This window comes from Lithobates pipiens, unplaced genomic scaffold (assembly GCF_037356315.1).
Source record: "Lithobates pipiens isolate NorthernLeopardFrog02 unplaced genomic scaffold, aLitPip1_a1.2 Scaffold_1, whole genome shotgun sequence".
In the NCBI taxonomy this organism is placed as follows: domain Eukaryota; kingdom Metazoa; phylum Chordata; class Amphibia; order Anura; family Ranidae; genus Lithobates; species Lithobates pipiens.
Genome location: NW_027507685.1, coordinates 211,750,989 through 211,765,797, shown reverse-complemented (window position 1 = coordinate 211,765,797; position 14,809 = coordinate 211,750,989). Strand labels below are relative to the sequence as shown.

Genomic DNA, 14,809 nt, shown 5'->3' with positions numbered 1-14,809 from the left:
AGGCAGCTGACAGTGGGGTACAGGGGGGAGATGATGATGATGTGGGGTGGTAGGCAGCTGACAGTGGTGTTCAGGGGGGAGGGGTGATGATGACATGGGGTGGTAGGCAGCTGACAGTGGGGTACAGGGGGGATGATGATGATGTGGGGTGGTAGGCAGCTTACAGTGGGGTACAGGGGGGGATGATGATGATTACGTGGGGTGGTAGGCAGCTGACAGTGGGGTACCAGGAGGGATTAAGATGAGAATGATGACAGGTGATGGGGTATGGGCATGCCAGAGGTGGAATACAGAGGGATGATGGGGATGTTGATGAGTGGTATGTCGGCAGTGGGGTACAGGGGGGGTGATGATGTGGGGTTGTGGGCAACTGACAGTGGGGTACAGGGGGGAGATGATGATGTGGGGTGGTAGGCAGCTGACAGTGGGGTTCAGGGGGAAGGGGTGATGATGACGTGGGGTGGTAGACAGCTAACAGTAAGGGTGCAGGGGGGATGATGTGGGGTGGTAGGCAGCTGACAGTGGGGTACAGGGGGGATGATGATGACGTGGAGTGGTAGGCAGCTTACAGTGGGGTACAGGGGGTATGATGATGATTACATGGGGTGGTAGGCAGCTGACAGTGGGGTACCAGGAGGGATTAAGACAAGAATGTGACAGGTGATGGGGTGGTGGCATGCCAGAGGTGGAATACAGAGGGATGATGGGGATGTTGATGAGTGGGATGTCGGCAGTGGGGTACAGGGGGGATGATGATGATGTGGGGTGGTAGGCAGCTGACAGTGGGGTACAGGGGGGTGATGATGTGGGGTGGTAGGCAGCTGACAGTGGGATACAGGGGGATATGATGATGTGGGGTGGTAGGCAGCTGACATTGGGCACAGGGGGGAGATGATGATGTGGGGTGATAGGCAGCTGACAGTGGGGTTCAGGGGGGATGATGCTGATGTGGGGTGGTAGGCAGCTGACAGTGGGGTACAGGGAGGGGATGATGATGATGTGGGGTGGTAGGCAGCTGACAGTGGGGTTCAGGGGAGAGGGGTGATGATGATGTGGGATGGTAGGCAGCTGACAGTGGGGTACAGGGGGAGATGAGGATGTGGGGTGGTAGGCAGCTGACAGTGGGGTACAGGGGGGGATGATGATGATGACGTGGGGTGGTAGGCAGGCGACAGTGGGGTACAGGGAGGGGATGGTGATGATGTGGGGTGGTAGGCAGCTGACAGTGGGGTACAGGGGGATGATGATGACATGGGGTGTAGGCAGCTGACAGTGGGGTATAGGGAGGGGATGATGATGATGTGGGGTGGTAGGCCGCTGACAGTGGGGTACAGGGGGGATGAAGATAAGGATAACAGGGGCAGGGTGGTGGATGCTAGAGGTGGGGTACATGGCGATGATAATGACAGGAGGCAGGGTGGTAGGATGTCAGAGGGGGGGTAGGAGATGTTGATGACAGGGGGTGAGGTGGTAGTCAGTTGGCAGTGGGGTACAGCAGAGATGATGGTAGGGTGATGGGATTAGAACAGGGGGATTAGAATAAGGATGGAGATGAAGACAGGGTAAATTGGTAGGAAGCTGACAGTGGGAAGTATTACAGGAGGTAGGATGCCAGGAACCGTGGGATGAGGAGGATAATGATAATAGCATGTGGTCAGTAGGTGGCATCATATGCCGGACTGCATGCATATCATCACTCAGAGCAGTGTGTGTGAGGTCCCAGGGGCGGAAGGCAGCGATAATTCTCCGGGGGGGGCCCTCAGTCAGGAGGTGATGTCACGGGTAGGGATGTGTCAGTGTCGGGCATGGGAAGGACTGTACCTTTGAGGTTGTTAGTTGCAGACTGGCTCCTGGATGATCGCCGGGCTCTGACAACAGGTCCTCCTCCATTTCAGATCGTCCACCCTGCAGAGAAGATCGCGGAGCCGGGGGAGCTGCTCAGCTACTGCAAGTATTATCCAAGCTCTGCACATAGCCCGGAGGCAGAGATCCGCGGTGCACGGCAGGAGGGAGGAGCCGGGGGTGAGGAGTACATGGCTCCACCCACTGATCTTCTGACCTTGGGAAGTGGTCAGTGACAGTCCGCCCCTGGGTGGGAAAAACGAGTCGCGGCCCCGGAAGCAAGTCAGGGACACTGACCGGGGGACATTCCCTGCAACTCCCACTCGCATATTGGGCGGCCGCGGAGCCCCTGAGAGTGCGAGGCCTTAGGCAGCCGCCTTAGTTGCCTAATTAGAGAGCCGCCTCTGCATGTTGTGATTGGCCAAAGCATGCAGGTCAGGTATATGCTTTGGCCAATTAGCAGCACAGTGCATTGACGGTCTCGCCATTCATTATGGGGTGTTCCGCGGGCACTTGAATTTCCCATGAACACCCCATAATGTTCTAAATTTGACAAACGGGCGAACACCGATGTTTAGCTTATCCCTAATATTCACCCAGTGCACTTGTCTGAATACGCCCAGCCTCTGAATGTTTAGGTTGCAGTAAGAAGTTTTATCTACATGGACTTGTCTTGGGCATCACCAATCAAACAGAAGATGAGATTATCTGGGCACCAAACATATATCATAAGGCCGATGAACAGTGCTGTTACTGTCTGGCAGAGGAGAGATGTCAATATCTGAGGGATCCTCATCAGATTTTAGGTGAAAGTTTTGCAGGATAGTGGTAATAAATAGGAAGAGTTCCATTCTTGCCATTCCTTCTCCAAGGCACATTCTCTTCCCTGTGGGCAAAGGAAATGCAAGGCAATCATGATATTGACTGATATGAGAAAAAAATTCCTATCACCTATTTATCCACTCCTTCTATTTACCTGTAGAAAATGGTATGAAAGCCTCCTTCTTCTGAAATCCACCCTTCTCATCTAGGAAATTATTTGGGTTGAATTTGTGAGGGTTCTGAAAGTGTTTTGGATCCTTCAGGACAGAAGTCAGAAGAGGAAAAATGGTGGTGCCCTTCAAGAAGATAAAAGATTAATAAAACATTAAAGATAATAATAATAATAATAAATATTAATAATAATATAATATAAATATATACGTTTATATAAATATAAAATATAAGTTTATATAAATATATAAAAGACTTAAATAAAACTATGACCTCCCATAAAAATAAAAGAAAATATGTCTTTTAGCCGAACAACAGTATTTAAAAAGAAATACCGTGCCTTGAAAAAATATTCATACCACTTGAAATTTTTCACATTTTGTCATGTTACAACCGAAAACGTAAATTTATTTTATTGGAATTTTATGTGATAGACCAACACAAAGTGCCAAACAATTGTGAAGTGGAAGGAAAATGATAAATGGTTTTCAATTTTTTTTATAAATAAATATGTGAAAGTGTGGCGTGCATTTGTATTCATCCCCCCGTGTCAATAATTAGTAAAACCACCTTTCACTGCAATTACAGCTGAAAGTCTTTTTTGGGGATGTCTCTACCAGCTTTGCACATCTAAAGAGTGACATTTTTGCCCATTCTTCTTTGTAAAATTGCCAGATTGGATGGAGAGCATCTTTGAAAGCAATTTTCAAGTCTTGCCACAGATTCTCATTTGGTTTTAGGTCTGGACTTTGCATGGGCCATTCTAACACATGAATATGCTTTTGATCTTAACCATTCCATTGTAGCTCTAGCTGTATGTTTAGGGTCGCTGTCCTGCTGGAAGGTTAACATCCACCCACCCTCAAGTCTTTTGCAGGTTTTCTTGTAATATTGCCCTTTTTTTGGCTCCATCCATCTTTCCATCAACTCTGACCAGCTTCTCTGTCCCTGTTGAAGAAAAGCATCCCCACAACATGATGCTGCCACCACCATTTTTCACAGTGGGGATGGTGTATTCAAGGTGATGTGCAGTGTTAGTTTTCTGCCACACATAGCATTTTGCTTTTAGGCCAAAAAGTTAAATTTTGACCTGACCAGAGCACATTCTTCCACGTTTGCTGTGTCCACCACATGGCTTCTAGCAAACTGAAAACGGGACTTCTTATCGCTTTCTTTCAACAATGGCTTTCTTCTTGAGACTCTTCCATAAAGGCCAGATTTGTGGAGTGCACAACTAATAGTTCTCTAGTGGACAGATTCTCCCACCTGGGCTGTGGATCTCTGCAGCTCCTCCAGAATTACCATGGGCATCTTGGCTACGTCTCTGATTAATGCTCTCCTTGCCCAGTCTGTCAGTTTAGGTGGACGGCCATGTCTTTGTAGGTTTGCAGTTGCGCCATACTCTTTCCATTTTTGGATGACGGATTGAACAGTGCTCCATGAGATGTTCAAAGCTTGGGATATTTTTTTAGAACCTAATCCTGCTTTAAACTTCTCCACAACTTTATCCCTGACCTGTCTGGTGTGTTGGTGTGTGTGGTGTGTATGCTCTATCGAACATTTGCTGTCTGACTTTCTGCCAACAAATGTTTGATAGCAGGTTCTCAAATTTTCAGCCAACAAAACTTTGTTGTCGGAAAGTCTGATCGTGTGTACACAAGTCCGTCACACAAAAGTTCACGTATGCTCGGAAGCAAGCAGATGGAGACCTACTGGCTATTGAACTCCCTCTTTCTCGACTCGCCGTACATGTTGTACGTCATCGTGTTCTCACGTTCTGAATTTTTGGCCAACATTTGTGTGACCGTGTGTATGCAAGACAAGTTGGAGCCAACAACCTTCGGACAAAAATCCACGGTTTTGTTGGCGGAAAGTCCGATCGTGTGTACGGGGCATTACTCCCTTTGACCACCACCACTGGTGCATTGCTTCCTCTTAGCACCAATACTGAGGCATTTTTTTCCTCCCAATGAAATCTAATGACGGGGCAAAAGTTCTTTGACTGACCAAGGATATTGGGATATTTAATTTATTCCTATTGATCAATGGTGCTTTTTTTCCCACCCACTAACCAACAATTTTGGGGCATTCTTTCCTCCCACTAATCGCAGATGCTGGGGCATTATATCATCCTACTGATCACCAACACTATGGGGGGTTATTTACAAAAGGCAAATCCACTTTGTACTGCAAGTACACTTGGAAGTGCAGTCGCTCTAAATTTAATGCATGGATTGAACAGTGCTCCATGAGATTTTCAAAGCGTGGGATATTTTTTTATAACCTAACTTTGCTTTAAACTTCTCTACAACTTTATCCCTGACCTGTCTGATGTGTTCCTTGGCCTTCATGATGCTGTTTGTTCACTAAGATTCTCTAACAAACCTCTGAGGGCTTCACAGAACAGCTGTATTTATACTGAGATACAATTACACACAGGTGGACTCTACTAATAAGGTGACTTCTGAAAGCAATTGGTTCCACTAGATTTTAGTTAGGGGTATCAGAGTATAGGGGGCTGAATAAAAATGCATGCCACTTTTTTTGATATTTATTTGTAAAAAATATTGAAAACCATTTATCATTTTCCTTCCACTTCACAATTATGTAGCACTTTGTGTTGGTCTGTCACATAAAATCCCAATAAAATACATTTAAATTTTTGATGGTAAAATGACAAAATGTGGGAAATTTCAGGGGGTATGAATACTTTTTCAAGGCACTGTAGCCTTGCAATGCGTCCCAACCCACATTGTAAGCCCTTGTACACACGGTCGGACATTCTGCCAACCAAATCCGTTGGATTTTGTCCGACGGATTGTGTCCGAAACTGTTGCATACACATGGTCGGACCAAGTTGTCGGAAAATCCGATCGTTCAGAATGTGATGACGTTATTTCGTTACGATGGGACTACGTTCACTCTAGTAGCCAATAGCTGTGGTGTAGGAATTTGATCTGAGCATGCGTGGCACTTTGTCCGATCGGAATTCTCTACAGGTGATCAGAGTATGTCCGATCGGACCAGTTTGTCAGAAAATATTTCCAACAAGTTGGAAAATTGAGTCCGACGGATAATCCGATGGAAACAGTCCGATGCAGACCACACACAGTCGGATTATCCGACAAAACGGTCCAATAGGACACATTCCGACGGAATCTCCGACCGTGTGTACAAGGGCTAAGAGTTAACAGCTTGCTAAATCCTACTCCACACTAAACAGGCCCCCCTCCCTTGGACCCCTAATCAATCCTACAAGGCTTTTTACTGTGCTTACCTGATGAAGTAAGGCATACTTTACTTACCTAAAGCCCCATACACACTATCAGTTTTTCTGCTGTGTTTTTCCTTCAGGTTTACCAAAACCATGTAGTAGAAGGGCCTGTCTGATTGCATACGAATTGAAACTTCTAAGGTTTGACCTCTGTACAGGACGTCGTGGCTGGGTCCTGGAAGGACGCTATATTTCCCCTCTGTTTGGGTTGTGGTCTTTTTAAATGAATAAAATTGATTAACCCACCTGTTAAGGGAGTGCCTTTAAAAAACAAGACAGGAAGTGGTAGGTGGGTGTGGAGGAGTGGAGAACACATGGTGGATGGTGTTTGTTTGGGTTGCAGCAGCTGAAGTGGACAGCAGTGTCCTGTTTGGAAGGCTCCTGGCAGGGGAAGCTACCTGCCATCAAGATCAAGCTCTGTTTCTGATAAAGACTGCTGTTCTGGACTTTGCAAGTCGGTGAGACTACAAACCTTTTTCCTTTTGTTTTTGGCTGCTGTAAAGCGATTTAAGTTTAATAAACCCTTTATTGTGTGCAAAGCCTGTGTCCTGCGATCTACCTGGTCCCCCGAACATTACAAGTGGTGGAGAATGCGGGCAGGACAAAGTAACAGGCGTTTTTCTTGCTATTTTTTATTTTTTTTTGCATGGGATTTGAACTGACATTTAAAGGGACAGTACAGTGAATTTATGTCCTGGGTTAAAGCTGCACAGCTGTTGAAAGCTGAAACAATGGAGGAGCTAATTAAACAGCTGTCCTTAGCTAATATACAAGCGCAGACTCGCCATGAGGAAGCTAATCAGCGCTTAGCAACCCAGCTGGAGGTACAAAAAACGCACCACAACGAGTTGGTGGCCCAGTTAGCAGCCCAGCTAGTGACCCAACAAGAGGTTATGCAGGCTCAGATGGCGGCCTTAAAAGAAGCAGTGCAGCAGCTTTCTCAGGGCCGTGAACAAGTGGCCGTTGCCCCTGGCAACCAGGTGACCATAAGGGCAAGCCATTTTTTTGCAGAAGTTGTCCCTGAGTGATGACGTAGAGGCGTTTCTGGCAACATTTGAGAGGACGGCAGAGAGAGAAGGGTGGCCCCAGGACCAGTGGGCCGGCTTAATTGCTCCTTTCCTCACCGGAGATTCTCAAAAAGCCTATTTTGACCTACCACCAGAAGATGCTAAAAATGATCAAAAACTAAAGGCAGAAATACTGGCTCGGTTGGGGGTGACTACGGCCGTTCGGGCCCAACGAGTGCACTAATGGAAGTATCGTTCAAACCGGCCACCGCAATCTCAAATGCATGACCTGGTGCAACTAGTAAAAAAATGGCTGCAGCCCGAAGTGTTGTCTGGCCCCCAAATTGTGGAGCGGGTCGTGCTGGACCGATACTTAAGGTCACTGCCAGATGACCTTCAACGGTGGGTCAGCCATGGAGACCCCAAAACCGCGAACTGCCTTGTTGAGATGGTGGAACGATATACGGTGGTGGAGGATCTGCTTGGCCCCACCAAGCGTCAAGGGCCCAGTCTGCCACGGCCCTTCCGACCAACTGCCGCCCTTCGAAAGGATGTCCCCAGGAGCCCTGGAACCAACACCCCGGAAGGCCAAGAGTCACACCCGTTACCCCCTCAGCGACCTGTTCCTGATCGGAGAGGAGGGGATGTACAATGTTGGCGATGTCATGCCTGGGGCCATACCCGGGCCCACTGCCCATTGCAGGAAGAACCCATGGAATGCGGGGTTCTTCGGAGGGAGTCTTTTTATGCCCATAAAGCGTGTACAACACATCTTGACCTTGGAGAGGGGAAGTTTGAGTGTGAAGTCCAAGTGAACCACCACCCTGCACAGGCTTTGCTGGACTCTGGAAGCATGGTAACCCTGGTTCACCCTAGAGTAATTGGGAAGATTGGTCCGGTAAGCAAAATTTTGCGGGTTGTGTGCATTCATGGGGACACTAGAGAGTACCCTCTCATCTCGGTGTCCATCTCCACAGCATGTGGCACTAGTACTCAAGAGGTGGGGGTGGTAAAAAACTTGGTACATGACGTTATCATAGGACGTGACTGTCCGTTATTTGCAAAACTTTGGAGACAAGGAGAACTATCTGAAAGGTCCAGAGACTGGGAAGAAACTAGTCCCTCTGTTCCTGTTGTTGAGGGTAATAACCCTGAGATGCCACATGTTCGTAATATGGACCCAGTTGATAAAAACGCCAAGACTTTGGTTAATAATGATGAAAATAGTGCTGATACTGTTAAGGATGTCAATATGTGGGGGTCTCAGACCTACCTGAACACTGAGGGGGGGAACCTTCCCCGCTCCAGGTAATGCTGGGGGAAGAGGATGAGGAAATGGCCTCTACCCCTGACTTGCCAGATTTGGGTGTTCCCCAGGGGGCATTTGGTACTGCCCAGATGCAGGACCCCACTTTGGCCAGGGCACGGGAACAGGTTGTAGTAATAAATGGGGAGCCCCAAGAGCCAGGTGCTAATGAGCGGTGGCCACATTTTTCAATATGTAATGAATTGCTTTATCGGGTTACTAAAGTGAGAGAAAATGTGGTAGAACAATTATTGGTACCCCAACAGTATAGACGCAAGGTCCTGGACCTGGCCCATGATGATGTGTTAGGGGGACACCTGGGAGTTGAAAAGACGGAGGCACGGATCGCAGACCGGTTTTACTGGCCAGGCTTGAAAGCAGAGGTAAGGAGATACTGTACCTCTTGTCCCACCTGTCAGTTGACCGCTCCAGCGACCCATTTCCGGAGCCCGTTGGTCCCTCTGCCCATAATTGAGGTCCCATTCGAGAGGATAGCCATGGATATAGTGGGTCCCTTGGTAAAGTCGGCTCGAGGTCATTCTTACATACTGGTGATCCTCGACTATGCCATCCGATATCCTGAGGCGCTACCCCTACGGAATACCTCCTCTAAGGCTATTGCACGGGAGTTATTCCAGTTGTTTACACGGACAGGTTTTCTCAAGGAAATTCTCACAGACCAGGGCACCCCGTTTATGTCGAAGGTTATGGCTGATGTATGCAAACTGTTCCGGATTAAACAGCTGCGCACATCGGTCTACCATCCCCAAACAGATGGATTGGTAGAACGTTTTAATAAGACCCTTAAGTCTATGCTCAAGAGAGTGGTACAAAGGGATGGGAAAGACTGGGACTGCCTGTTACCAGCTCTCCTATTTGCTATCCGAGAAGTGCCCCAGGCCTCCACTGGGTTTTCGCCCTTTGAATTGGTATATGGGCGGAGACCTCGTGGATTACTGGACTTTGTTAAAGAAGAATGGGAAAGTGAACCAATTCAGCATATAAGTGTTCTTGAATATGTCTCTCAAATGCAGGAGAGGATCCGAACGGTGATGCCGCTAGTTAAGGAACACTTACAAAAAGCCCAGGAGGCTCAACGACGGGTCTATAATAGGGCAGCCAAAATTAGGAACTTCCAAGTGGGGGATCGAGTAGCAGTGTTGATTCCCACTGTGGAAAGTAAGTTCTTGGCCAGATGGCAAGGCCCTTTCGAGGTTGTAGAAAAAGTGGGAGAGGTAAATTATAGAGTCCACCAGCCAGGCAAGAGGAAACCCTTCCAGATATATCATGTAAACTTGCTAAAGCCCTGGACAGACAGGGAACCAGTGACCTCCCTGGCTAGTACAAAACTTGAGCCTCGGGTTGGGGTGGAGAGTGTCCAAGTAGCAAATACCCTGTCTAAAACCCAAAGTCAGCAGGCAAAGGAGTTCTTGCAGAGAAATAAAGAAAAATTTTCAGACTTGCCAGGGCTCACTAGTGTCATAGAGCATGATATTGTCACAGTACCAGGAGTCAAAGTTTTTGTCCGGCCCTACCGCATCCCAGAGGCTCAAAGGAAGGCCGTTTCAGAGGAAGTAAAAAAGATGTTAGACCTAGGGATTATTGAGGAATCGCAGAGTGAGTGGTCGAGCCCGATTGTGTTGGTACCGAAGCCCAACGGGACTCTGCGATTTTGCAATGATTTCCAGAAACTTAATGAAGTTTCCCGGTTTGATGCCTACCCCATGCCCCGGGTAGATGAGCTTATCGAGAGACTAGGTCCAGCCAGGTATATCACTACGTTAGACCTTACCAAGGGGTATTGGCAAATACCGTTGACTAAGGCCGCTAGAGAGAAAACAGCTTTTTCTACCCCAGAGGGGAGTTTTCAGTACAAAAGGATGCCTTTTGGATTGCAAACTGCTCCAGCCACGTTCCAGAGAGCAATGGATAGGATTTTACGACCTCACCGGACAGAGGCAGCTCTCTAATTAGGCAACTAAGGCAGCTGCCTAAGGCCTCGCACTCTCAGGGGCCCCGCGGCCGCCCAATATGCGAGTGGGAGTTGCAGGGAATGTCCCCCGGTCAGTGTCCCTGACTTGCTTCCGGGGCCGCGACTCGTTTTTCCCACCCAGGGGCGGACTGTCACTGACCACTTCCCAAGGTCAGAAGATCAGTGGGTGGAGCCATGTACTCCTCACCCCCGGCTCCTCCCTCCTGCCGTGCACCGCGGATCTCTGCCTCCGGCTATGTGCAGAGCTTGGATAATACTTGCAGTAGCTGAGCAGCTCCCCCGGCTCCGCGATCTCCTCTGCAGGGTGGACGATCTGAAATGGAGGAGGACCTGTTGTCAGAGCCCGGCGATCATCCAGGAGCCAGTCTGCAACTAACAACCTCAAAGGTACAGTCCTTCCCATGCCCGACACTGACACATCCCTACCCGTGACATCACCTCCTGACTGAGGGCCCCCCCGGAGAATTATCGCTGCCTTCCGCCCCTGGGACCTCACACACACTGCTCTGAGTGATGATATGCATGCAGTCCGGCATATGATGCCACCTACTGACCACATGCTATTATCATTATCCTCCTCATCCCACGGTTCCTGGCATCCTACCTCCTGTAATACTTCCCACTGTCAGCTTCCTACCAATTTACCCTGTCTTCATCTCCATCCTTATTCTAATCCCCCTGTTCTAATCCCATCACCCTACCATCATCTCTGCTGTACCCCACTGCCAACTGACTACCACCTCACCCCCTGTCATCAACATCTCCTACCCCCCCTCTGACATCCTACCACCCTGCCTCCTGTCATTATCATCGCCATGTACCCCACCTCTAGCATCCACCACCCTGCCCCTGTTATCCTTATCTTCATCCCCCCTGTACCCCACTGTCAGCGGCCTACCACCCCACATCATCATCATCCCCTCCCTATACCCCACTGTCAGCTGCCTACACCCCATGTCATCATCATCCCCCTGTACCCCACTGTCAGCTGCCTACCACCCCACATCATCACCATCCCCTCCCTGTACCCCACTGTCGCCTGCCTACCACCCCACGTCATCATCCCCCCCTGTACCCCACTGTCAGCTGCCTACCACCCCACATCATCATCTCCCCCTGTACCCCACTGTCAGCTGCCTACCATCCCACATCATCATCACCCCTCTCCCCTGAACCCCACTGTCAGCTGCCTACCACCCCACATCATCATCATCCCCTCCCTGTACCCCACTGTCAGCTGCCTACCACCCCACATCAGCATCATCCCCCCTGAACCCCACTGTCAGCTGCCTATCACCCCACATCATCATCTCCCCCCTGTGCCCAATGTCAGCTGCCTACCACCCCACATCATCATATCCCCCTGTATCCCACTGTCAGCTGCCTACCACCCCACATCATCACCCCCCTGTACCCCACTGTCAGCTGCCTACCACCCCACATCATCATCATCCCCCCTGTACCCCACTGCCGACATCCCACTCATCAACATCCCCATCATCCCTGTCATCCCACTGTCAGCTGCCTACCATCCCACATCATCATCACCCCCCCTGTACCCCACTGCCGACATCCCACTCATTAACATCACCACCATCCCTCTGTATTCCACCTCTGGCATGGCACCACCCCATCACCTGTCATCATTCTCATCATAATGCCTCCTGGTACCCCACTGTCAGCTGCCTACCACCCCACGTAATCATCATCATCCCCCCTGTACCCCACTGTCAGCTGCCTACCACCCCACATCATCATCATCCCCCCTGTACCCCACTGCCGACATCCCACTCATCAACATCCCCATCATCCCTCTGTATTCCACCTCTGGCATGCCACCACCCCATCACCTGTCACATTCTTGTCTTAATCCCTCCTGGTACCCCACTGTAAGCTGCCTACCACTCCACATCATCATCATCCCCCCTGTACCCCATTGTCAGCTGCCTACCACCCCACGTCATCATCACCACTCCCCCCCTGAACAACATTGTCAGCTGCCTACCACCCCACATCATCATCATCTCCCCCTGTACCCCACTGTCAGCTGCCTACCACCCCACGTCATCATCATCCCCTCCCTGTACCCCATTGTCAGCTGCCTACCACCCCACGTCATCATCACCCCTCCCCCCTGAACACCACTGTCAGCTGCCTACCAACCCACATCATCATCATCTCTTCCCTGTACCCCACTGTAAGCTTCCTCCCACCCCACGTCATCATCATCCCCCCTGTACCCCACTGTAAGCTGCGTACCACCCCACGTCATCATCCTCCCTCCCTGTACCCCACTGTAAGCTGCCTACCACTCCACGGCATCATCATCCCCCCTGTACCCCATTGTCAGCTGCCTACCACCCCACGTCATCATCACCACTCCCCCCTGAACAACATTGTCAGCTGCCTACCACCCCACATCATCATCATCATCATCTCCCCCCTGTACCCCACTGTCAGCTGCCTACCACCCCACGTCATCATCATCCCCTCCCTGTACCCCATTATCAGCTGCCTACCACCCCACGTCATCATCACCCCTCCCCTCTGAACACCACTGTCAGCTGCCTACCAACCCACATCATCATCTCCCCCCTGTACCCCACTGTAAGCTTCCTCCCACCCCACGTCATCATCATCATCCCCACTGTACCCCACTGTAAGCTGCGTACCACCCCACGTCATCATCATCCCTCCCTGTACCCCACTGTTAGCTGCCTACCACCCCACATCATCATCCCCCCGTACCACACTGTCAGCTGCCTACCACCCCACCTCATCTTCTTCTCCCCCCTGTACCCCACTGTCAACTGCCTACCACCCCACATCATCATCATCACCCCCCTGTACCCCACTGTCAGCTGCCTACCACCCCACATCATCATCACCCCTCCGTACCCCACTGCCGACATCCCACTCATCAACATCCCCATCCTCCCTCTGTATCCCACCTCTGGCATCCCACCAACCCATCACATGTCATCATTCTCATCTTAATCCCTCCTGGTACCCCACTGTCAGCTTCCTTCCACCCCACCCCCTGCCATCATCATCCCCCCATACCCCAGCCCTGACATCCTACCACCCTGCCTCCTGTCATCATCATCCCCATGTAACCCACCCCTAGCATCCATCACCCTACCCCTGTTATCATCATCATCTTCATCCCCTGTACCCCACTGTCAGCTGCCTACCACCCCACCTCATCATCATCCCCCCTGTACCCCACTGTTGACATCCTACCACCGCCTCATGTCATCAACATCCTCATCATCTCTGTACCCCACCTCTGGCATACTACCACCCTACCTCCTGTCATTATCATCTTCATTCCTCCTGTACCCCACCTCTGGCATCCTATCATTCTACCCCCTATCATGATAGGGGAGATATGATCTCAGCCTCTCCCCAATACTGCCATCATCACCCCAAACTACATCCTGTCATCCAACCAAATGTACTCCAACAGTTGCATCACACACCATAATACGGCCCTGCCACCCAGTGAGCAAACAGTGAGTGATAATAATAAGCAGTAACCCATAGCAACCAATCAGTGAGCAGTAATAATGTGCAGTAACCTCTAGCAATCCACCAGTAGGTGCCAATAATGTGCAGTAACATCTAGCAACCAATGATTAAGCGGTAATGACATGCAGTAACCTCTACCAACCAATGAGTAGGCTGTAATGATGTGCAGTAACCTCTAGCAACCCATCAGTGAGCGGTAGTAAAGGTGTAGTAACCTCTAGCAATCCATCAGTGAGCTGTAATAACGTGCAATACCTTCTAGCAACCAATCAGTAAGAAGAAAGGATATGCAGTGACCTCTAGCAACCAATCAGTGAACCTGGAGTAATCAGTGAGTGTGAACTAGATCGTTATGTTTACATTATTAAAGTTTTTTTTAGATAAGTCTATGTGCATTTGTTTTTTGGGGATGTTGGGATGGAAAGCGAAAATGCTAGGGGTGGGGGCCAGGAAAATGTTTGAATTATTTTTCCCATTATGGGCATGAGTGGGGCCTCATGTCTACGATTTGCCTAAGGCCTCACAAAGCCTAGAGCCGCCTCTGTCACCGGAAGTATGCCTCAGTGTACTTGGACGATATAGTAATTTTTAGCAAAAACTGGGAATCACATTTGCCCAAAGTGCAGGCAGTGCTGGACTCTCTTTGGAAGGAGGGGTTTACAATAAACCCTGAAAAATGTGCTTTGGGAATGGAGGAGGTGAAATACCTGGGTTATATCGTGGGTAGAGGGGTAGTGAAACCTCAGGTCAACAAGATAGAGGCTATACAGAATTGGCCCCGCCCCCTCACAAAAAAGCAGGTACGTGCATTCCTGGGCATGGTGGGATACTACAGGAGGTTTGTACCCAACTTTGCCACGTTG

At 49.7% G+C, this 14,809-nt stretch overlaps 1 protein-coding gene across 1 annotated transcript in view; it reads right to left on the bottom strand.

Moving 5' to 3' along the window:
* Positions 1–1,107: 1,107 nt before the first annotated feature.
* The window catches only part of LOC143982765 (cytochrome P450 2C8-like), a 62,551-nt gene continuing 48,849 nt past the window's right edge, over positions 1,108–14,809 (bottom strand). Inside the window, exons 8-9 of the mRNA XM_077481760.1 lie at positions 2,819–2,960; positions 1,108–2,728 (exon numbers count right to left, since the gene is read on the bottom strand). Of these exons, the coding sequence (XP_077337886.1) occupies positions 2,547–2,728; positions 2,819–2,960 (324 nt within the window). The 3' untranslated portion in view covers positions 1,108–2,546. The remainder of the gene's footprint in view (positions 2,729–2,818; positions 2,961–14,809) is intronic.